This window comes from Rhinolophus sinicus, chromosome 14, assembly GCF_057876585.1.
Source record: "Rhinolophus sinicus isolate RSI-liver-muscle chromosome 14, RSI-T2T, whole genome shotgun sequence".
Classification (NCBI taxonomy): domain Eukaryota; kingdom Metazoa; phylum Chordata; class Mammalia; order Chiroptera; family Rhinolophidae; genus Rhinolophus; species Rhinolophus sinicus.
The window spans coordinates 124,788,345-124,812,480 of NC_142514.1; the positions used below are offsets into that span (position 1 = coordinate 124,788,345).

At 41.3% G+C, this 24,136-nt stretch overlaps 1 protein-coding gene across 6 annotated transcripts in view; it reads right to left on the reverse strand.

The window, feature by feature from the left end:
* The window catches only part of FAT3 (FAT atypical cadherin 3), a 634,277-nt gene that overhangs the window by 69,618 nt on the left and 540,523 nt on the right, over positions 1-24,136 (reverse strand). For all 6 annotated transcript variants that reach the window (XM_074335616.2, XM_019737552.3, XM_074335615.2 and 3 more), the window contains 4 exons: positions 18,574-22,647; positions 15,125-15,321; positions 13,953-14,106; positions 11,413-11,646 (listed from right to left, as the gene is read on the reverse strand). In XM_074335616.2, the coding sequence (XP_074191717.2) occupies positions 11,413-11,646; positions 13,953-14,106; positions 15,125-15,321; positions 18,574-22,647 (4,659 nt within the window). The remainder of the gene's footprint in view (positions 1-11,412; positions 11,647-13,952; positions 14,107-15,124; positions 15,322-18,573; positions 22,648-24,136) is intronic.

Genomic DNA, 24,136 nt, shown 5'->3' on the forward strand with positions numbered 1-24,136 from the left:
AAGACCATTCGAGTTGTGAAACGTTTGAAAACTGAGGCACCGTTTCCCCATAGAAAGTAATGCAAAAAGGTTTAATCCATTCCAGACCTTTAAAATGAACCCCTAAATCTGCAAATTTAGCATGAATTTTACTATCTCTAATGATACCATAGATCCATAAAATTTACAGCGTTCGTAAACCGAAATGTTCATCAATGGAGACATTCGAAAACCGAAGTACCACTGTATACACTATGTTTTTTCCTATACATATGTACCCATGATAGTTTAATTTATAAATTAGGCATAGTGAAAGATTAACAACAATAACTCACAGTGAAATAGAACAATCCTAACAATAAATTATAATGAAAGTTATGTCAATGTGGCCTTATTAAGTAAAATAAGGGTGACCTGAACACAAGCACTGTTATACCACAATGTTTGATCTGATAGCCAAGATGGATACTACTAAGGGGTGGGAAACAAATACAGTGTGAATACAAAGGACAAAAGAATGATTCACATCCTGGGAAGGACGGAGAGGGACAGTGTGAAATTTCAACATGCTACTCAGAACAGCATGCAACATAAAATGCATGAATTGTTTATTTTTGGAATCTTCCATTTAATATTTTCAGACCTTGGTTGACTGCAAGTAACTGAAATCTCAGAAAGTGAAACCACAGATAAAGGGGCAGTACTGCAGTGTTTTGACCCTCTGCTTGGAAGACACTGGATTTTAAAAAGAGTAATAATAACAACTACTTACATGTGTCAACTGCAAAGACTCTTAAACCAGGCAAGGCATCATAGTCAACCAGAGAAAAAAAACATTATGTTGAGCCCTGTCTCAGAATTTCTGAATCAGATTGTGGAGATGGAGCCCTTGCCTGTTTGTTTATTTTTAAAAGCTCTCAAAGGGGTGCTGATGCACAGCCAGGGCTGATAACCAATTTATCTGATTTTCGTGCATTATTTTATCTGCTGCTAGGTTCTGGAAATTGGGAGGAGATGGCTTGTATGGCCCTAATCAATTGAAGGGATCCTGTTACTTTGTGCCTGGGGGGCCACTTTCTATTCCCAAATTAAGCCTTGTGTGACAGAAGACATTCACATTATCTCCAGTGAAACTGGAGAGGGGATTTTCCAGCCTTTGAAGATTGCTGCAGAAGGGAATCCATACTGTGTGAGTGAAAGCCCCTGGAAGAAGGACTTCACATATGTACTAGATACGATGTTAGGGAATTTAGGTGGACTGTCTAATTCAGTTGTCCCAACAACTCTGCAGTTCAACAGACATGTACTGGATAATTGGTGCCTTGTCAGCACTGGCAACACAGAAGTTATTAGGCTGGTGTCCCAGCTTTCCAGGAGCTCATGGTTTGGTGGGAAAACAAACAAACAAAAAATATCTCCATTTTTCCAGAGAAGAGTAGAGTTCAGAAGGGTTGAGGAACTTATATAAAGTCAGACAGATAGTAAAGATTGGAACTGGGATACTTAATCAGGTCTTATCCCAAAGCCACTGTATGATGTTGCTTCCCAAGGTTAGAGGTAAATGTGACACAGAGGTGATGGAGTGTCATGGCCCTGCCATCTAGTAGCTGCATGCACTGCAGAGGGTGTCCAGATGCCGGTGGGAGGTAAAGAATTCAGGGAGGGTTTTAGAGGGCCCCAGAGCCCTTTACTTAGGACCATTTTCCAATTAACAGATGCCTTGGGAGAAACCACTTAACCTTTTTGAACCTCAGTTTCTCCATCTGCAGGTGGGAGTGTCAAGATCTTAGTAAGATTACATGTGTGACAGTTTGGAGCTCTCTGGAGAAAGGCTACAAATGTAAGTTTATATGTTTTTTGATAACAATGTGCTTGAGAGAATGGTTCATATCTCTCAGTCTTTAGGGGGATCATTTAATTTTTATGGATATTTTATTAGTCTCTCAACCACCTTCAAGGATTTAATACTTCAAAGAATAACAGAGCTTTGGGGAAGAAAAAAACAACATACGAAATCACTGACCTAAGCAGCTTAGAGGTAACAATTTCTAAAGTGTTAGGAAAGACATAAAATATATGATACTTAAGAGCAGATGCACTAAAATCAGAATTGAATCCTTCTGAAAACATCTTCTGGTAGAAATCAGTATAGGAAAAAGCATTGCACTAAGTGTCAGGATACCCTCCTTTTAGATGATCCGAGGCTCTGACACTAACAAAGTCATCTTGGGTAAGTCTCTTTGTCCCTGGGCCTCAGTTATCTCTTCAGAGAAAGGAGGATTTTGTCTCAGGGCCTTTCTAATAGTACCATCCTAAGATCTACTAGGATTATGATTTCCAGAGGAAGTGGGCCTAGTACCTCAGGGAGAATCCATGAATCCTTGAGAGCAACAAGAAGGAGTGGCCAACAACTATTATATCATCACTCACTCCCAGCCCATGTCAAAGCAGTCACGCTCCCAACTTGGCTGAACAACTATTCTTCCAGGATGGGCCCTGTTTTGATTGCCACTGACGTGCATGAGAGCCCTTCTTTCTCAGAGAGTGGAGTCTGTGGAAGTATAATTGCTATGGTAGGGGATCCATAAGGGTATGTGGGTAGAATTCAGGGTGTCCATGAACTTGTATTAATGTATTCATTCTCTGTTACTGCATGCCAAATTACCTCAAACTCAGCAGCATAAAACAACAAATATTCATTATCTCATGGTTTTTATGGGGCAGGAATCCAGGCATTGCTGAGCTGGCTGTCTGTGGCTCAAGGTTTCTCATGAGGTTTCAGTCAAGCTGTTGGGCAGCGCTGCAGTTTCATCTGGAGGCTCAAATGGAGGTCAGGTATAGGACCACCTTCAAGCTTACTCACGTAGTCATTGATAGGCCTTTGTCCCTCATCATGTGGTCCTCCCACAGGCTGCCTCACAGTATCACAGCTCTCTTTCCCTGGGATGGGTGACCCAAGAGAGAGTGAGAGAGAGTGCTATGCATTAAACTGTATCCTCCCCCGATCCCCCCAAAAATTCATATGTCGAAGCCCTAAACCCCAATGTGACTATAGTTGAAGGTAGGATTTTTAGAAGGTAATTCAGGTTATATGAGGTCAAAAGGGTGGGGTCCCAATCCTAATCCAATAAGATTGGTGGCTTTATAAGAAGAGAAATATAGAGAGGGCTCTTCCTCTCTCCATGTACACAAACTCAGGAAAAGCTGTGAGCACACAGTGAAAAGGTGGCCATCTTCAAGCCAGGAATTTGACCTAACCAGAACCTGACCATGCCGGCACCCTGAACTTGGACATACAGCTTCTAGACCAGTGCGAACATTAATTCCTGTTGTTTAAGCCACTCAGTCTATCATATTTTGTTATGGCAGCCTGAGTAGACTAATACAGAGAATGTGTCCAAGATGGAAGCCACAGTCTTTTTGTAACCTAATATCAGAAGTGATATCATCACTTCTGCCATATTCTATTCATCAGGAGTGAGTCAGTAAGTCCTGCCCACTCTCAAGGACAGAGCTGTGATTTCCAAGAGGTGGGGATCACTGGGAGCATCTTAGAGGCTGCCTTACAGAAGGAGAAAAATTTACATCTTTTTTTTTTCATTAACCTCTAACTGGAGTTAGCATCACATTCAATTATAAATGTAGGCAACAGATCACTGTAGTATGAGCAGCACCTGTGACTTTGTAACCAATAGAAATCACAGCTATTTCCATATTATTTTGCACATAACCTCTGCTCCAAAATATGGAAATTATTAGATTGATTGTGCTAGATCTTATATTTAACATATTAAAACAGAACTTCATATTACTGTATACCATTAAGAAAATTTGAACATATCTATTCCATTTGTAACTTTTTGTATTTTATTTTATGAATTGTAAAACATCATCTTGAGAAGTGATTTGTAGGTGTTCCCAAACTGTCAAAGTATTTCTGGCTCAAAAAGATTAAGAACTGCTAAGCAAGCACCTCTCAAAGCATGGACCTGGGAAGTCAGCATTAACATCCCCTGAAATACAAATGGTCAGGTCTCCTCCCGGACCCAGTGAATCAAAATCTGGGGGCAAATTCCAGCAACTCCTGCTTTAACAAGTCCTCTAGGTGATTCTAATGCTCACTGAAGTTTGAGAAACACACATCGTCCAGTCTCTTATTCAGAGTTTGCATTTCTAAAAAGCTCCCAGGTGATATTTATACTGTTGGTTCAGGGACCACTTTTTGAGGACCAGTGCCCTTGACTAAAACACAACTATTAGCTGGATATCTGTTAACCAATCCTCCCTTGGACCTACCACTAACTAGCTTGCAGCTCAGGGCAAGTTAACCCCCACCTTTTTTTAACATGTTAAATGAACAACAAAATATATGCCAACTTGCTGGGTTGTTGTAAGAAGTGGAAATAATAAGTCTGCAGTACTTGGCACAGAGCATGGCATGTAGCAGAAGCTCAAAAAGTAAACATTATTAGTCACGCTATGACTATTATAACTTAAAATTCTTACTAAGCAACAATCATGCCTTGGAGGGTTTAAGAGTAGTAGAGGAGATACGTAAGCAGTTCCACGTCAGGATAATCTCAACGTGCTACGCTATGGGAGTTCAGAACAGGGAGATCTAATTGCAAAGGTAATATATTCAGCTAAGTCCTTTAGAGAGTACATGCTAAATATATAGTATTTGCTTTCCCCCATGAGACCAGGAGGTGATGATGAAAGACATAAAATGAAACACTATTATAGAGACCTCCATGGGACCAGACAGGTGACAAGGGAAGACTGAAAATCTAACACCATCACAGGAGTTGAAACTTAGCTTCGGCCATCGTATTTGAAGTTAAGTGAGAAATCCAGGTGCAGACAAGTGTTTCTGATTCTTATAGATTGGTGTGAACGATGTTCCCTCAGACTTAGTCCCAGGAAGATGTAGGAAACTGCTAACCCAGAGTACTGGACATGCTTTTCTGCCATAGTTCCAGCATTTAGTCTATCACACACTGCTGTGGACTTAGTCTATCTCTTAACTTCTTTCCCAAGTCTCTTTCCATGGCTCTCAATAAGTGGCAAATACACAGACTAGGAAGAGTCAGAAGAGGCAAGAAACAACTGGATAGATTCATTTAAAGTGGTTGGGTCAGAAAGATCTCCATTTAACAACCCTCAGTGGTTATTTTCATAAACATCTCTTTCAGATAAATAATTTCCTGCTCCTTCAGAAGGAGCTACACTCTCAGAGCAGATGATGTTCCAAAATATTGGGCCGGCACTTCACTTCCTCTGACAAGATCTGTGCTTTGGAAAACCAAGTTAATCCCAGCTTCTTCCCCATGAGAGCATGGCACAGGGGTCACCACACCATCTCCCTAGTGAAATATGCAGAAAACGAAACCCCAGCATGGACAGTAAGCTTACATTATTGCAGTGAGTGACAGCGCAAAATTAAGGATTCTGATGGCTGTTGAAAAACAAACACTTGGGAAAAAATGGAAAAGTTTTGTGAAGAGATAAGTTTTCTGCCTCTTTCCTATTCTCTGTTAGTCTGAAGGTTTAACTATTAACTTTAGAGGGAAAGGCATTGTTCTGGAAGAACACAGAGAGAGAACTTCTCATATTTCCTATTAATGTAACTCACTCTACTTAATTGGGTCCACTCATTTATGTAATCCAGCACCTACAGAGCCCTCAGTGGATAAGGCATTTCTCTCCTTCATTTCCTGATGACTCCCTCTCACATTTCCCCTAGCTCCTGAAACAGATTCCCAGCATTCTCTTCAGAGCACACCCAGTGTAGCTGCTGCCATGTTAGTGTCCCGAGATGATAGAACCCCTTACCAGATGGAGATGTCTGAGGGCAGATGTGTGCTTCACACTGGGTTATTCTAAGCATCTCCCTCTTAGTTTCAGGATTTTTTCTTCCTGCTTCTCTCCTTTTCATTTCTAAGGACAAGTGGCCTTTTCATGTTGCGGAGTCTAACCCTCCCTACCCATATTAGTAATGTCACCCTCTCCTGCCTCTTTGGGACATGCTGAGCCAGTTACCCTTTCCTGCTTTCATCATTGTGGCAGACACACGAGTGCTCATGAAATATCCCATAGCTTCCTCTACATTTCCTAGCCTCCTCTGACTAGTTTGGGCAATGGACAGTGACAGAGTGACATGGGTCTCTCCCAGGCTGGAGCAGCCAAGAGCAGGTGTGCCTCCTTCATCCCTCTCTTCTCTGGCAGGGTGATGTTGGGAGCCACTGGTCAAGAAGGTGGTGTTAACAGAATGGAGGGACCAGATCTTCATGTCACTGGATGGACTCACACCTACCTGTACTTCACATGGGAACAAATGCAACTTCTGCTGTGCTAAGACAGAGATTTTTTTAAAAATGACCCCAGCCTAGCCTAGCTAAACCTATCCTGGCTGATACAATCCTCATCTCTCTCCCTCTCTCTCTCCCCTCTGTTCCTGCCTCCCTCTCCCTCTCTCTCACTGGCTAGATCATTCCGTTCTTCTTATCTATCCAAATCAAAAAAGCCCCAACCCTTAATACCCAAGTCAAATGCTAATGCTACTTTGTGGATCACATTTTAATGTTCCCACGGGGAGCTTTGCTAGCATTTTGTATGTGCTATCTGATTAATTCTTACAAAATCCCTACTTTTGCAGATGCAAGTCTATTATAACATTTATTACATTATTCTTTGAATGTTCATTTGTGCATGCCTGTTTCCTACTATGACTAAATTGCTTGGAGGCACCCTACTTTGTCATGAGTAGCGAACTTGTTACCTTATTCTGACAGTTTTTCTGAAAGGCTGTACTTTAATTCCCAGCATGTCTCCAATTTCTTATCTCTATCTCTACACCAGGGCCTACTTCAGGCCACCTGTGCTATATCTGTTCATGCAGCACCTCACTGGGCACCCAAGTCTGAAATCTTGTCTCGCCTGTCTATTTTGCCTTCAATCCAGTCAGTTGCCCAAACTCAGGGAATTTACAGCTAAAATCTCCCTTTCATTGGCTCCTTCCTTTTAAATCCCAAAGCCACTACTCTAATTTTGGCTTCTGTGGTCTTTCTCAATACCCTCCTAGGAGCTTTCTTTATTCCCCTGTTACAGGCTCCTATCATATTAGCATTTCCAAACTCCAGAACTGATGATTTCTTTTCTAAAAAGTGCTCCAGGCTTCTTTGCTACCTATTGGTTTGAGTACACAATTCCCTTCATGAACCACCACAATCAGTCCCCAGACTACTTTTCTCGCCTCATCGACCGCTCTCTGTCCGGCACAACATGATGTTCTCCCAACTATTGCGCTGGGTCCACCGTTCCCAGCTTTGCAACTTTATCCTCATGGCTCCTGCCCTCCTGAATGCCTTCGGAGCTCGGCCTGTTGAAATCCTATTCAGTCTAGGAGCTCTGCCTTTTAGTAAAGGGATGCATTATACATTCTGACGCGTGCTTTTCACTACTGTATATGATCTGATGCTGGTCACTGCACATTCCTCATCTGTGAGAACCTTGCAGCTCCTTTTCCAGTATCTACTACCTAGCTGCTCATTAAATATCTGTTCAACTTAGTGGAAACTAAATGTAATGTGTGTTTTGAGCCTCTGAGTTTTTCTGAAGTCACTGGAAGAAGTTCTAAACCTTGCAGGAAATACTTACAGGAATGGAATAAGTGAGTTGCTCATTAGAACATTTCCTTGCTTTATATCTCTCATCCACAAGAAGAAAAACACGTCCTATCACATTTCAAATATCTGGAAGTTGGCCTCTCAATAAATCATGGGCTATAGCATGTTTTTCAGTGCACGTTTACATTTTATTTTCACATCACTTTGCCTAAAATAGTCACAGATTTTAGCTCTGAACTTTATCATGGTATATTCCCTTTGCTGGCTTTAAAAAACACTCAAGATTGGGAAACTGGACACAAATCATACCTCTAAGAGGTAGACTAAATATTAAAATATTAACCCCAAAGAGGCAAAAGTCTCCTAATCTTTACTGAAAGGATTAAACTTTTATAACTGTTAGGTCATGTCATATCATTAGTTCATGGGATTGAATATATTTCCATTTTACGGGAAAAACTAAGAATTTAATGCTAAAATCTAGACAGTTCCTATGCTATTTCTTAGAACTCATAAAATGCAGGTTAAAATTATCTTGTCTGCCTCTATTTTGATTTTATTCCTGACCGAGTCAGTTATTTCCAGGTAAAGGAATATGCTTAACAAAAGAAGTGTCGTGAACCAAACAGCCCCGTCATTTACACAAGTGGAGCCCATCTTCTTCCCTAGAATCAAAATCAATTAGACAAAAACTCATAGACACAGACAATAGTTTAGTGGTTACCAGAGGATAAGTGGGGAGAGGGGTGGGAGATGAGGGTAAAGGGGATCAAATATATGGTGATAGAAGGAGAACTGACTCTGGTTGGTGAACACACAATGGGATTTATAGATGATGTAATACAGAATTGTACACCTGAAATCTATGTAATTTTACTAACAATTGTCACCCCAATAAATTAAAAAAACAAACAATTAGACAAGCTGGATGGGTTTCAAGGGAATTATGCTGAGTGAAAAACCAACATCAAAAGGTTACAAACTACATGATTGCATTTAAATACAATTTTTGAAATAACAAAATTATAAACATGGAGAATAGTGGTTGCCGGGGGTTAGAGACTGGGAAGGAAGAGCAAGGAGGAGGTCGGTGTGTCTATGAAAGGCTGGCAGAAGGGAACCTTGTGAAGAATGAATGTGGCGGTGGGTATATGAAGCTGCACAGGTGGTAAAATTATGTAGAATTGCACACACACACACACACACACACACACACACACACTCACACCAAAATCTGATAATGTATTACAGCCATGCAAGATAGTATCATATCACTGGGAGAAAGTGTTGGGTGAAAGGTACATACAATTTCCCGTACATTTATTTTTTTTTATGATTTCCTGTGAACTTGTAATTATTGCAAAATAAAAAGTTTTTTAAAAAGAGACATTTCCTTGTCACTTTAGAGAACAGGCCTCTGAGGACAGGCGGTAACATAAGTAAATGAAATGTCTGGGAATATGGAGATTGAGAACGGGCTGGTATCAGGGAGGCAGCTTTTACTTAAGCTTCTATGGCTGCAGGGCTGTGCGCCTGGAATTGCCGAGTCTTCTGAGTGCTGTTGCCATTTTTATAAAATGCCAGAAATCGAAATTTCGAATGAAAATCTGACTTTTATTGACAACTAATTCAAACATTTCTGAACACTGTATATAAGCCAAATTAAATACACTAGCGGGCTGGATTCAGCCTAATGATTCCTGTGCAAACTCAGCTTCAGGTCAGAGGGTCAGTTTGGCCCCAAGATGAATTGACCATTTCACAACCTGGGAATCTCAGTACGCAGCTCATGCTCCTCTGTGGTCCCTTATGAAAGGCCAAGAAATAAGCGTGCCTGAGAAAGGAAGTGTTCTGATCAGGCTGCTACTGAAAATGGCATAAGCCACCAGTCACTGACACCCAGGGATTCTGCAGAATGTCATTTTGATCACAGCTCAGACTGATGCTGCTGCTACTGAAATTCCCCCGCAACCTCTGACCAACACCTTTATACCCACTTTTTCAGCATAGTGCTTGGGTCATAATAGGTGCTCAGTTTGCATGTTTAGAAGTACTCATTTGTTCTTCCCCAGCTATCTCAGTTCTTTTATTTTTTTAAAAGCGAAATGAGTTCTATAAAAACTGAGAAAATGAACCAGAATCTGGTATGCGATGCTGATACAATAGCCTGGGGATGCACTTAATATTAATATATAGGTGTCAGCAGCATTCACAACCTCTCTGTTTGAAGCTCTGAATGTCAGCCTTTTGCTAATTAACGCAAATGAGAAAAGGGAGGTGCTGATAAGGTCATTATTCTAGTTTTGGTCCTTTGAAGGCTTTATCATCTCTGCTCTGCTAAATGCCCAGAGTCTAGTCCATCCCTTCTTCCCCAACTCCCAACCTGGACAGCTGACTCAGAAGAAGTGAAAAAGAGGACAAAGTTAACAGCATATTTTTTACTACAACCACATCTGTCAGTCAATAACATCTCCTCCCCACCCTCCACTGTCAGAAACATCATGGGCACTAATCAAACTCCTTCTGTCTTCAATCTCTAGTAGATAGAGCATACCCAATTCTTTCATGAAGGAAGTAAGCAGGAAAAACAAACAAACCAGTTTCTTAAAATTGGAATTTTAATTAAAATAATTTTTAAATCTTAAAATTTCATCTATATCCAATTACACACTCTCAAGGTCAAATTTGAATTATTAAAACATTCATTTGCATGATTTCTGTCCTCTTTTTCCCCAACTGTCTGCTAATAAGAGTCCAGAGAATGTTTTCTAATCCTCCTTTAAAAAAAGAGCATTTGTAGGTATTGTATAATTGTAAATCAATAAAGAGTCTTTTCCTGTTTATCATTTTTCACCAGGTCTTAAAATATGCAGACTTTTAAAAGGTTGGTTCTCAGCCTAGAAAATTATGCTAACAAGGTAAGAGCAGTAATTCAAAGTGTAGCCACTAATTTCTCTAAGGGGAAATATGAAGAGACCCTGGGCTCTATGTTTGTTTTCAACTAATTATCATGTATTTACCTTTCCATTAGTCCAATAATTTTTCTTTCAATTCAGAATTAAGCAATAAGACACTGAATTACATAAAGGCCTGTTTAGCATAGCAGACACACCCCATCATTCCCTAGTCTTCTGATTTACAGCTCTTAAAATGCATCACCAAGAGGCTGTCTATATGCCCTTTTGTATTTATATTCCATCACGCAGTCACCTCAATAACTTATGCATTCTCAGAAGGACTACCCAGCAATTAACTCCAGTCTTTTCTAACTCACCATCTCATTATGTAAAGTGGTTTTGAACACAAACTTTATTAGCAACTTTCAATTCTAATTCCTTCTTATCTCTCCCACCCTTGCCCTGCCTAGAAATGTCAGTTTATATGTGACCAAGATACTCTGGAAAATGGCAGTTTAAAAAATTCACACTGGACTGGCAGCACATTTTGTAATTGGTCTTTGCACCATGGGGCACTAGCATAAATCGAGATTGTCATATTTCAGCTGAGGCATGTGATGTAATTCTTTATAGAAATGGAAATGAATTCTCCCTGTCACACAACACAGCATTTTAACTATGGTCAGGAGGAATGGGCAAGTAAGGAAGGTATTGTTTTTATTCTAAAGGTGAAAAAGAGCCCAAACCCCCAATTTCTTGTTAAAAGGTAAGGGAATTTACGGTATCAAAGGAGCTGAAATGTAGCTTACTATACACGTTCTTGGTAAGGAACCAGTGGGCCAATGAAACTAAAGGGAAGACAGCCCCTGAAGAATGAACAGGGAGACATCCCATCAATGCAACTGACTCACCAATGTCGGGATCCACGGCTTGAACTCGGGTCAACAGAGCCTTGGTGGCTGTGTTCTCATAGACACAGGTGTTGTAGTGGTCAGAAGAAAACACAGGGGGGTTATCATTCACGTCCTCCAGGATCAAGCGGACATCAGATTGGCAGAACCTGCCACCCCCATCGGTTGCCCTGGCGACCAGGTTGTATGCAGGGACCCTCTCCCGGTCCAACAGAGCCAAGGTTTTTAACTCACCTGAAAATAAATAGCATGGCTTTTCAAAAACTGTCTTTCTGTGAAGAGCAGAGAGGATCAATTATATAAAGAATCCCCAATACAGGAAGCACCAACATTTGGCTCAAGTGCTTCATACTTTGAAAAATAGAGCAAATTAAAATGTAAGCACGAGGGAAAAATTTATGGGATTCTGGATGCAACAACAAACCAACATCATGACCTTCAAATTAATTAATCCCATGGTGAAACCTCTGGTACCAGGGGTTCCTTCCTTTGGCTACATGGAGAAGCTCCGTACCTCTTTAAACCTCCCATGACCTGCTCTGGAGATCAGCTATGTCTCTGAGTTTGTACTGTATCTCCAGAAAAAGCATAGAGAAAGGACCAGTCTCCTTAGTTCTCTGATGCTCAATTAGGTCAATAAACTTTAGATCCAGAAGAGGCAGCTGTGTCTCTGCTCCCAGATACTCAACATCTTCCTACTCCATCTTTTAGAGGAAAACAATCAAAACAGAGGCTGGCTTTAGCAATAAGAGGTCTTGTGGGAGTCCTACTATGCCAGGTGAACCCTATCTGCTAGACTGTGGAAGGGGCTGGGGAAGGTTCAAGTGGGGGCGTATTTGAGGAGCTTGGAGCAGCAGCTATTTAGCAATTAACATGGAGGCAGGTTATGTCTGTATTTTAACCACTGGGATAGCTGCACTGGTGCTGGGTGTCAGCCCCTGTGGAGACTGTTGTTGAAGTTTCAATGGTTAAGCAGCAAGCGCAGTGACAGACCTGCATAAATGCTATTTGGTGAAAAGTATGATCATGAAATATTATTACCCTTAAATAAAAGTAGTAGATGCTATTTGGACTACGCCATGTACACTTACAAGGCAGTTCCTCCTATGACTTCCTTGCTGCAGCCAGTTCTCATACATAAGTTGGATCATTTCCTCTCCAACTCAAAAACATCCAGTGGTTTTTTCAGTTGAGCGTTCAAGCCCCTGGCCCAGTTATTTTCCCCACCACGTTTCTCATCATCCATTCCATCGTGCCTCTCACCAGTGACCACGCTATACGTGGTGTTTGTTGGATGTGCCCTGCTCTGTGCTTGTACCGCGCCCTGCTTTAGCTATTAGAATCCTGGCTCAGTTCAAATGCCAGCCCTTCTTTAAAACAGTTTCCTCTTCCCCCTCATTAGAATATTAGTTACTTCTTCCTCTGGGTCTAGATATAACTCCCCCGATATCTCTCCTGGGCACTCATTTCATTCTTCCTTTTATTATTATTATTATCATCATCATCATCATCGCTGTTGCTGCTGCTATTATTATTATTATTATTATTATTATTATTATTATTGGCTTTCTGGTCTGTTTCTCCCACTAGGTTACAATATACCTTGGGGATAGTTTGTTTTGTTCATCTCGGAGTCTACCACAAATATCCCATGAAGTTCTCTTATGTCAACTAGCTAGCTACTCAATAAAGTTAGCTATTGAACAAATAATCACCAGGCACTTATAGCCAAGTAGTACATTCCTATGTAGCTCGGTGCTCCCAGCTAGGTAGGATACAGATGACATGGAAGTGGGGCAGGGAGCAGCTACCACCTTTTGGAGACTCAATTATTTCGTCATTCACTGGGACCAAGACGTTGGAAATATGCGTTATTTGATCTTCGCACTTCATTTAAAAATTGCCATTGGATGAACCATCCAATAAATAACACAAACATAATTTTCCTCCATAGAAAACGTCATTTCCATTAGCTCTGTCCTTCAGTGCAGGCATCTGCTGTTGGCGTACATAACCTTTACCTTATAAATTTTACCTGAATATATAAGCAAATCTGAGGGCTCATAACTTTGGAGAAACTAAGCAGGAATGTTTAACAAAAACCAGACAAGTGTGTTAATAAACATCGGGAAGGGACCCAAAAGGGATTTCAACAGGGAAAAACTCTCCTTACCATGCGTTGCTGTCTGGTTTGCATGGCAACCTGTGTTTGTGAAGTAATTCTATTTATACTCTTTATAGGGCAGATGGCTTTAATTCATGGGTATGAGAAATGGGAGAAGCAAGTGGACATGTCTGATTACTCGATGCTATTAATAATAAGTGTAGGTAAGTCAGGGCAAGTTTTATAAGCCAAATAAACTTTTTGTGCTCCAGAGCACCCATCTTCAGATATCACGTGCAACTACTATTTCTTAGTCCAAGAGAGCCAGGCATCATATCAAGGTATATTAGCTACCTACTAGTGATGAGACCAGAAGAGAGTTTAACTTTTCATGCATTAACAATGGCATCTACCCAAAGAACAAATTTCACCTTACCACTTTCTGGATCTAGAAAAAATTCATTGTGTCCAGATCCATCGAGTGAGTATCGTATATCTCCATTGGATCCAATATCAGCATCCTTGGCACTGACCTTCAGGATGATTTTATTCGATGGAATGTCTTCAGGGAATAATGCTGTATATGCAACCTAGGCAAAGGTCAAGAAAGGTAATTAAATCATTAGTAGTTGTGGAGCAATTGCCATAGTTAGCACGATAAATGATTTCTTTAAAAATGCATTCATATATTTTAGCTTTGGTTATTTTTTCCTGCACTGTAGAACCATCTTATAATACATGATGAAACATGGTATACCTCTTGCCCTGCCTCTCCCATGCTCACTCATTCAACAAATACTGATTGAGCATTTACTATGTGCTAGGTGCTTAGATACTAGAAGGACAATAGTGAAGAAAACAGACAAAAAAACCTTGCCCCTGTGGAACCATGACACACATCATATATTGATGATGGTCCTCTTTTCTGTTAAGTGCCATTGAGTCCTTGGGACCCTTCAACTTTTTAAAGAGGCACTGCTAACCTTTGGCATTAGTATGAAAGATTAAATCTATTTGCAATACTTTTCTAAGCTGCAGAACACCAATATGGTCTCTTGGTTCACACGGTAAGGAGAAGTTAAATTAATACTGATTTAGTTTCAGTAAGAAAGAAAATAAAAGCTAGTTCTGGCACCTTGCATTGGCTGTCATGTTTTGTTCTCTGGTGAAAAGGCTACCTCATGAGGACCCTGGAGATCTGGGTTCATTGCCAACATGGCCACGAACCAGCTGTGTAAACTCATATAAAAAAAGTAATTTATGCTTTCTAGTGGTCCATGTCTCTTTTATGAAATCAGTGATTTAGACAGAATGAGTCATAAGGTCCTTTACGATTCCTTAAAAGTTATTTAAAGGCAATTGGTTTTGTGTTTGTTTTTGTGGGCAAAATTGGTACCTGATCGTGCTGCTTATACCCTTTCCATGTTAATAATATTTCACTCTAGACTCCACCTCCTACCCTCTTATATCCCATTGGAGCCCACTTATTAAGGAAATAAGAGCAGAAATTAACCCGGCCTTAATCAGTTAAGGGAAATGGCGTTTGATTAAATTTTAGAGAAGGAGAGTAAAAATCAGCAATATATCCAATATACCCACAAATCTCACCTGATCACACACGGGGCTATTGTCATTGACATCACTGACAGTCACTTCCACCATGGCCTGTGTCACAAAGAGCCCATCAGTGGCGGTGACATTGAGGAAGTAAATGTCTTGTTCTTCTCTATCTAGAGGTCTCTTCACATAGACCTTCCACTCACTCTGTACCAGGCCCAGGGCAAACCTTCCTCGGGGGTTACCTCCTGCAGTGAAAAAAGTTTTTGAAGATGTGCAATGAAGAGCTTCATTCTACAACAACAGCGAGAGGTCTGTGTAGGGTCATCCAGGTGCCCCTCAAACTGTATCATTTACGATACTGATTGATTCTTACTTCCTTTTGATTCTTGTGCCTGATATTTATATGCTTGGCTTATGTTGAAAGCAAAACGGTAACTTTCCAAGAGAATAAAACCCACTTAGAGAAGCTGGAGATGATCTCTTGTTTGGTTCCCCTTAAGGACAATCAAATTCAAACTGTGAACAATCAATCCTCTTCTCAGGATGACACAATTGTCTTTCCACTTTGTCTCAAGAGAGGATGTAATACACTGTAGCTCTTGTTACCACGACAATTTCATTAGCTGTTGATTATGCAATCAAGGAAAGACAGTCAGTTCTATTAAGGAATCTTTTAATGAAGGCTTTATCAGACAGCTGCACTCTTCTTATAAGGACTGGAGTTCGGGGGAGAAAAGTTTGTGTGACAGAGGAAGACCCACTGGTATCAAATAGCCTGAACAAGGGGTCATTTAAGGAGCTGTTCAAAGATAAGCACTGCACTTAGATCAAATTTATCAGAGTGAAGCTGGTGAAAGCGGAAGAAAAGTAGAAGAGATGAAGTGGAACAGCTTTTTATGATGCTGAAACACTGACAGGGGTCCCAGCAATATTACTTTCCCACATCATTAAATTACATGGGGACAAAAGTGGCTTGGAGAAGATAGGAAAAGGAGGGAAAACAACTACCTTGACCTTCTAATCCCCAAAACGGAAATAATGTTACTTCAAACATGGAGGAGGACTGGACGAGACAACTGGCAAGGAGCCCGGAATCCAGTTAGATCATCACTGTTTCATTTGTTTGGCCATTCAACAAGTATTTATCACCTGCTCTTGGCCAGGCAGTGTGCCAGGCCGAAGGCTACAGCAGTGGGCAAAACTGACAAAAATTCCTGCTTTTCTGCTGGAGCTCACATCTTATTGGGGAAGACCAACAAGAAACAAAAATAAGGAAATATACTGCATACTGGCTGCTACTTCATTGAAAAAGTGGAGCCATTTCAGCTTCTTATAATAAATCTTTAAAAGAGGAGGGAGGGTAAAGATCATAGGGCTGCCGAAGGGATGGAATAGGAAGTAGTGGAATTTTGAGCCAGACTCTGCACTCTCCATTATAAGGCATAGGGTGGGGGCGGTGAGGGGGGTTGTCTAGGGCCTCAGCAGTGTGGGGCAAACATGGGGTAAATGGACCATACTGGACAGACAGTGCAGAAAGGGTGAGGGCTGCACATTCCTCTAGGGTAGTGGACCTCAGTTGGGAATGACTGTGCCTCCCCTCTCCTCCCCTCACCCTCCACCCTGGTAGACATTTGTCAATGTCTGGAGACATTTTTGAATGTCACATCAGGGGTCATGATGGTGATGCTACTGGAATCCATTGGATAGAGTCCAGAGATGCTGCTACTCATCCTACAATGCACAGAACGGCCACTTACAACAAAGACTTATCTACGCAGAATGTCAATAGTGTCGAGGTAGAGAAACCTGCTCTGGTGAGGCTTGGGGTCCTCCCTGAGAAATCGCTTTCCTCCATGACTGTCTAGGATTCAATTAGGCTGCAACTGGATATTATTTCAGCATGCACAAGTTTAACCTATTAAATGCTTTTGGTGCAGGCCCACACTGTTCTTTGGTTGAATAAAATGATTAATGGTCCTTTGTTAATCTGCGGCAGCCCAGCCAAGTTGTGCTACATCAAGAGCAAAAATTAAATCCCATTAAAATCAGTTGGTGGTTGGCACTGCTAATAGTAACGGTAGCTTCAAGCTACTCTGTTCTCATTACTTGTTGATGGGATGGTTTCTTTAAATCATCCACTGAGAATTCAGAGACAATGTATAAATATTTAAAGCTGAGTATTTAACAATTCTTCCAAACAGAAAAAGTATCTCTCAGAATACTTAAGAAGCTTTCTAAACTAAATGCAAATAAGTCAAAGTGATACTTTACTCACCTTTCTTTCCTTATCACTACGGCTCATGTCTTTACTACAGAAATACACATTTTAGTAAAACAGGGAAGGTATCAGATAAAGCATAAAATGCATAAAGAACTTCAAGCAGAAAGCATCAAGAAAACAGTTTCATAAAGAAGAGCAATACAGGAAAGAAGTGGAAATCCCGAGCGTTGACACATATGCTCTCCTGTGGCTCTTACTCTACAGTGATTAATTAACTTTCCCACTAACGTACTTAAGCAGATTCTGTGTCCTGAGGGCATTCTAATTAATTCATTTTTCACGTTGAATAATGTAGTTTTTCTAAAGGGAAGCCACCTGAATACAAGTATTGATGGATTCTTTAAAGTCTTTTGGCAATTTGCTTATGTTCTGCCTTTGAATGTCACAACATCAAAATATTAGATTTAAAACCCCAAAATAGTTTTTAGGAAGACTGCTACTACACCACCCACTTTATCTATTCTTTCTGTGTTTAAAGCCACTTCCCTGGAAAGCTACCCCTGATCCAGACATCTTTTCTTCACTCTGACATGAAATCCTTGGTCCCTCAGAGCAATGGTGACATATTTTGTGCCCTCTGGGTGACCTCATTCATCTACCTTGGCTTTCCTATTGAACTGTTACCTACTCTTTGGGAAGACAGAAAGGGGATCAAAGAAAATTGAGTCGTCAGAAGAAGTATCTTTGGCTTAGAGTTATCACTTAGGATTTTCCAGCAAAAGGTCAAACCAGGCTCTCTAATTTGTACATGCGTGCGCATATGAGTTTTTACTATCAGAAGAAACTTGTAAATGAAGTTTCCTGGGGTCAACTATTTGCTTATTTTTTTTTACCCCTACAAAATGTAGAAAAAAGGAATATAGTTTAAAATTATTTCCTCACCAAAAAGAGCCATTATTTTCTTTCTTTTTTTTTCAACTGGGATACTTGGCTGGAATCCCTTTTAAATGATAAAAAGTGACTCAAGGACTGGGTACCGATTTAGGTAATCTGTCACAGGCAAACCAATGAACTCCAAACTAAGGCTGAGTTAGCAACAACCAACAACTGAAAAACTGTGTCTACTCAGAGATCTTTTACTCAGCCCCAGAGAGAAGTTATTCCTCTCAACTTCTCATCTTCCTTTTTTTCTCCTGCGACCTTCCATCTTGCCCCCTGCGACCTTCCATCTTTAGAAAGCAGAGCACATATTGAAAACCAAGGGTGGTAGACTGACCTGTGATGTGGTAGCTCACTTGGCGATTAACGTCAGAAGTGTCTCTGTCCCACGTGCTGAGGATGGCTACCACCTCGCCTGGAGGGTCGCTCTCCTTCACATTCCCTTGGTACACCTCATGGGCAAAGACTGGGGCGTTGTCATTTATATCTGTCACCCTGACAGAGACTAAAGCCGTGGAAGAAAGAGAGAAGGCCTCTCCAAGGTCAGAGGCCACCACGGAGAAGGTGAATGAGGGGTCTGTCTCGTGATCCAGGTCCTTCAAGGTACTGATCCAGCCTGTGTTGCTGTCAATATTGAATGCTTCCATTACCTTTTCTGGTTGGGAATCTGAGTGGAGGGAGTAAGTGACCTGCCCATTGGCTCCCCAATCCATATCGATGGCTCTCACCTGCATGAGTTTGGTGCCGACAGGCATCCCTTCCATTATGATGGTTTCGTAACTCGTAGTCTCAAAGACTGGCTTGTTGTCATTCAAATCCAACACCTTGATATCTACATCCACAGTAAACACAATGTCTACCTTGTCCAGGGGTATGGTGGCTGCTACTTTAAAGTGGAAAACTGGGCTGATCTCATGGTCAAGGCGTTTGTCAAGCTTGATCGTGCCTGTTTCCTGTTCTATGATGAAGACACCCTCTTTGTTGTTTTCTGGCCGGTCCCCGTTAACTGTGCTGAACCTAACATTCTGACTGGGCAAAATCCTTAGGGTGTCCACTGTGCTCCCAATGGCTGTATCTTCTGAAACAGTAAATGAATACTGAGACTGGGTAAATGAAGGCAAAAATGTTTCAGGGGGCAAGACGTGGATATAGACAGGAATGAGGGAGTGCCTTACTGGAATGCCCCCATCTACTGCTTTGACAAAGAAGGACAGGACTGTGTTTTTCAGCTGGTTAAAGTTGCCCTTTGTGACCATCCAGCCATTGTCAGGATCAATTTCCAGGAGGTCAGCCACCGAGACCGAAGCCTCACTATATAAGGAATAAGTAATCCTTGAATTTGCTCCATCATCTAGATCCATGGCTTGAACCTGAGTGACTAAGTGGCCCCTTCCAACGTCTGCCCTGACACTGGCTCTATATTCCACTGTCATGAACTGGGGAGCATTGTCATTTTCGTCCACAACAATCACTCTCACCGTGCAGAAGGTCGTTCTCCCTCCACCATCTAGAGCCCTCAAAAAAATACTAATGTCTCCTTCCAGAGGGTTTTCCCGGTCAAGCCTTTCTGTTGTGATGACTTGTCCATTACTATCTATGAGGAATCGATCTTTAGCAAAGTCATTGATGATGGCATAGCTGATCTGCCCATACATCCCTGGATCCCCATCCGTGGCTCGAACATGAATTACCTTTGTCCCAGCTGCCAAATTCTCTCTAACCTCAGCAACGTAGGTGCTTTGTGAAAAGGCAGGGCTATATAGGTTAGCCCCGAGTACCCTAATATGCACCTGTGCAGTACTAGTGAACAACCCATCAGAGACTGACACATTGAGACTGTACAGAGGCTCCATCCGCTGCTTTCGGTGGTTGGACAGTGTGATAATGCCACTCTTGCTATCCATCAGAAAACTTGTCCGGTCATTCCCAGATAAAATGTTATATTCCAACCGGTCAAAATCAGAGCTGTCTGCATCAGAGGCTTGCACACAGGTTACAAAATGGCCCCGGGGGGCTAATTCACTCACATAGGACTCATAAATGAGCTGATTAAAAACTGGAGGGTTGTCATTTATGTCTGAGATGTAGATATGAACCAAGACCTCACTGCTCAGTGATGGGAAGCCATTATCTGTTGCTCTGACTTTCAAAGTACAGTGTTGCACTAACTCGTGGTCCAGCATCCTTGCTGTCAGGATTAAGCCACTTGCGCTGTCTATGTGGAAGTAATCTGTGCTGTTGTAAGTATCCTGGACAATCTGATAATGTACGATTTTATTGTTTTCTGAGTCTGCATCAGTAGAGACAACTTGCAAAACAGGTGTCCCAATGAGAGATGCTTCTGATAATGTGGTATTGTATGTGGGTTGAGCGAAAATAGGGGGGTTGTCATTTACATCATTAACCAGCAAGTCAACGGTGACTTCAGCCCTGGCACCAGTCAGGGCATCACTGGCTCTTACTGTCAACTTGTAAACAGATGTAATTTCATAATCCAAAGGGCTGACGACTTTCAGGACCCCAGTGTCAAAGTCAATGTTGAATTGTTTATAAAGATCCCCATCAATAATGATATATATGATGCCTTGGCCTTCTGGACTGGTGGCATTGATGCTTAGAATAGGTGTGTCCATTCTGATGTCTTCATTGATGGATGCTGTATAAAAGGGTTTATCAAACACAGGCATTGCTTTGTTGACAATAGTAATGGGAAGTTCCACAGATGTGAACAAAGAGGGTTTTCCACCATCTTTGGCTAGGACGGTGACTCCATACTCAATGTTGGACAAGTCAGAGTTGAATGCTTCTTTTAAAATAACATTCCCTGAATTAGGGTTAATTTCAAAGTGGCCATAGTCATCCTGGAGGACATAGGTCACTTCTCCATTTGCACCTTTATCTTTGTCAATGGCTGTCACCCGGTAAATCAGAGTCCCAGGTTCAGCATCAACTTGCACAGCAGCATAATAAGGGAGGCCCACAAAGACTGGAGAATTGTCGTTTATGTCTTCGATGTTAACTCTGACCACCACCCTAGCCACACGCAGATGGTCCATCTCGCGGCTGGCTTCCACCACCAGCTCATATAACTCCTGTTCTTCACGGTCAAAGGGGACTCCAGTGGTCTGAATGACCCCTGAGGTAGATTTTATCTTGAACTTATTTCCTGGGTTTAAGATGCTATATTTTAAGGGCTCATTAAGGCGATTTCCAACTGCATTGACAATAGCAACTTTGGTTATGTTAGTGTTGTTCTCTGAGATTGAGGTGGAGTAAAAGCTTTGTGTAAAGTGGAGGCCGCTGTCCATGGCTTCTTTAACAAAGATGGTAACCATGGACGTACTGTAAAACCTTCCATCAGACACTTTAACTATCAGCATATAATGATCTTTGGAGAGGTTGTTGTTTTTTATGGTGAGCACTCCACTATTTGAGTCAATTAAAAAATGATCCAAGCTGCCTTCCATTAGGCTGTACATTAGTTCAGGGGGCACCTCAGAGTCAGGATCCGTGGCACTAACTTTCAGAACCTCCACTCCAACATAGGTAGGTAGAAGTAAGACAGTTTCAAACACAGCCTGAGTGAAAACAGGTGGGTTATCATTCACATCTGTCACCTCTATGTTGACTTCAACGGGACTCTCTGCGGTCAGCTGGGGGCTACCACTATCTCTCACGTGCACATGAAAATGGAAATGGGAGATGGTTTCATGGTCCAGTGTAGCAATTGTTCTGATTGCACCTGTACTGGAGTCCACTGTGAAGAACTTCTTGGCCATGGACTCCACAATCTGATACACAAGCAGAGCATTCCGGTTGCTGTCGGCATCGGTGGCTCGAATCACCAGTGGGTTGTTATCCAAGCTCCTGACAATGCTATTAACTGGGGCAGCCTCACTTAGGCTGCCCGAATATTCAGAAAAGAGAAAAACTGGGGCGTTATCATTTTCATCAACAATCTGAATATTGACTGTGACATTGGAAGCCATTCCTGCCATGTTAATGGCCTGTACGATGAGCTGGTAAGAGGACGTATGCTCATAATCCAGGGCCTTCCGAGTGGTGATGACGCCAGAATACGGATTTATGGTAAAGATCCCATCAACGTTTCCGTCTTTTACTTCGTAAATGAGGGTAGATTGACTGATGGCAGAGATTAGAATGACTGATGTTCCAATATCAACATTTTCATTTACTTCTGCTTGGTAGTCTTTGTGAGTGAACTTGGGGTGAGAATTATCAGACATGGTGACAGAAATGCGCACAATTGCAGTGGCAGACATGGGCGGGGAACCCTGATCCGTGACTTTGACTGACAGGACAAACTGACCCATCGTCGTCATGTCTGGTTCTTTGGAAACAGTGATGATGCCCAGGATTGGTTCAATCTTAAACGTGTTCCCAGTGTTCCCTACAATATATAGAAATCAATGGGGAAATGAGTTACAATGGGGTCATATTCTGAAGATTAACTTTTCATGTAAAAGCTACTTTACTGCAACATGGCAAGTAGCAAGCAACTATTTCTACTCGTTCCATCTCATTCTGAAACACAATGAGAGACTTCTCTTTTAGAAGTATTTAAAAGCAAATGAAATGAGTTTTCTGGTAAAATTGTCAATTTTAGAGAACTATCTTCTTAATCAAGGTTTAAAACAACAACACCAACAACATAGCACTGTGTACATTAAAACTGGGAAATCAGAGTTTGTAGGGAGACTTTTCCGTTAAGAATGTTTGGGACTTTCTTATTCCCAGCCTTGTGAGAAGAGAAACACATTGGGTTGCCACACGCCAATGCCAGTGGTGAAAAGGTATTTTTACCTAAACCATAGTCTGTGTTCTACCTTACGAAAAAGAGGGTTACAGAGATCATTTCAGAAGGCTATCACGTGGTCGTTTGGTTTCAGATTATCCTAAAGATAAGCTTTGCTACATGGAATTGGTATTGATTCAACCTATGAAAACCGACTTTATCCTAAACACTACTTTGGGGAGGGGCATTTTGTTCAGGCGTGGAGACTTCTTCACAAGTTACAATTTGCTTTGTAAGTCATGAGGATTTTCTCTGACTACTGTTCTATTCTTCACTCTCCCACACCCCCAAACACACACATACACACACAGACATAAAACTAGACATAAAAAATCGTAAGGCACTTGCTCCAACTTGTAACCATTCTATTCATTACATTTTTGACAGGCTTCTGGTGAAGTAGGACATTATTGATAATCTGAACCAGCATCAAAACCAAGAACGTAAGGCTGAACCCTTACGAAACGGAGAAACTGCTGCCCACTTTGACATATATGAAGTGGGAAGGGCTATGAACCATAAAAATGCAGAAATTTAGACCTCTGCCCCTAAAATCTGCAGTGGTGTGACATCTGGGACTGTTGAGGATGAGGAGAAAGGAACAGGGAACACAAAACTTGAAGAATGTAGAGAATGTAGTTCATAAGGTAGCGGACAGTATAAAGCAGAATCCTTCACCCGGTTGCTTTTTACTTCTCATTCTGACACTTCTCAAAGAACACACATGCTTGTATGCCTAGATTCTTTTAAGTCAAAAGTTAAAAGTCTTGGTTATTCAATTATAGCTGGATTTTTCTTGCTTTTCAAAGTACTGTAGTATGGCAGACATATAGACAGTTTAAATGTCATCATCATTAAGAAAGGCTCCAGGATTGAGAGGGCAGGTATATAATGTGTCTATTAAAACATGCAGCAGCTACAGCTGTATACATGCTTCTTACTACATACTTATGAAATAAACTTTTCCATGTCTGGAAATGAAAAAGTCATGCTCACATAAAATCTGTTTCAATAAGCCACTTGCTTATTTTTAAAAAGGAAGTAAATCTAACAAAAGGTGAAGAATTTGATTTTAGGACCAAAA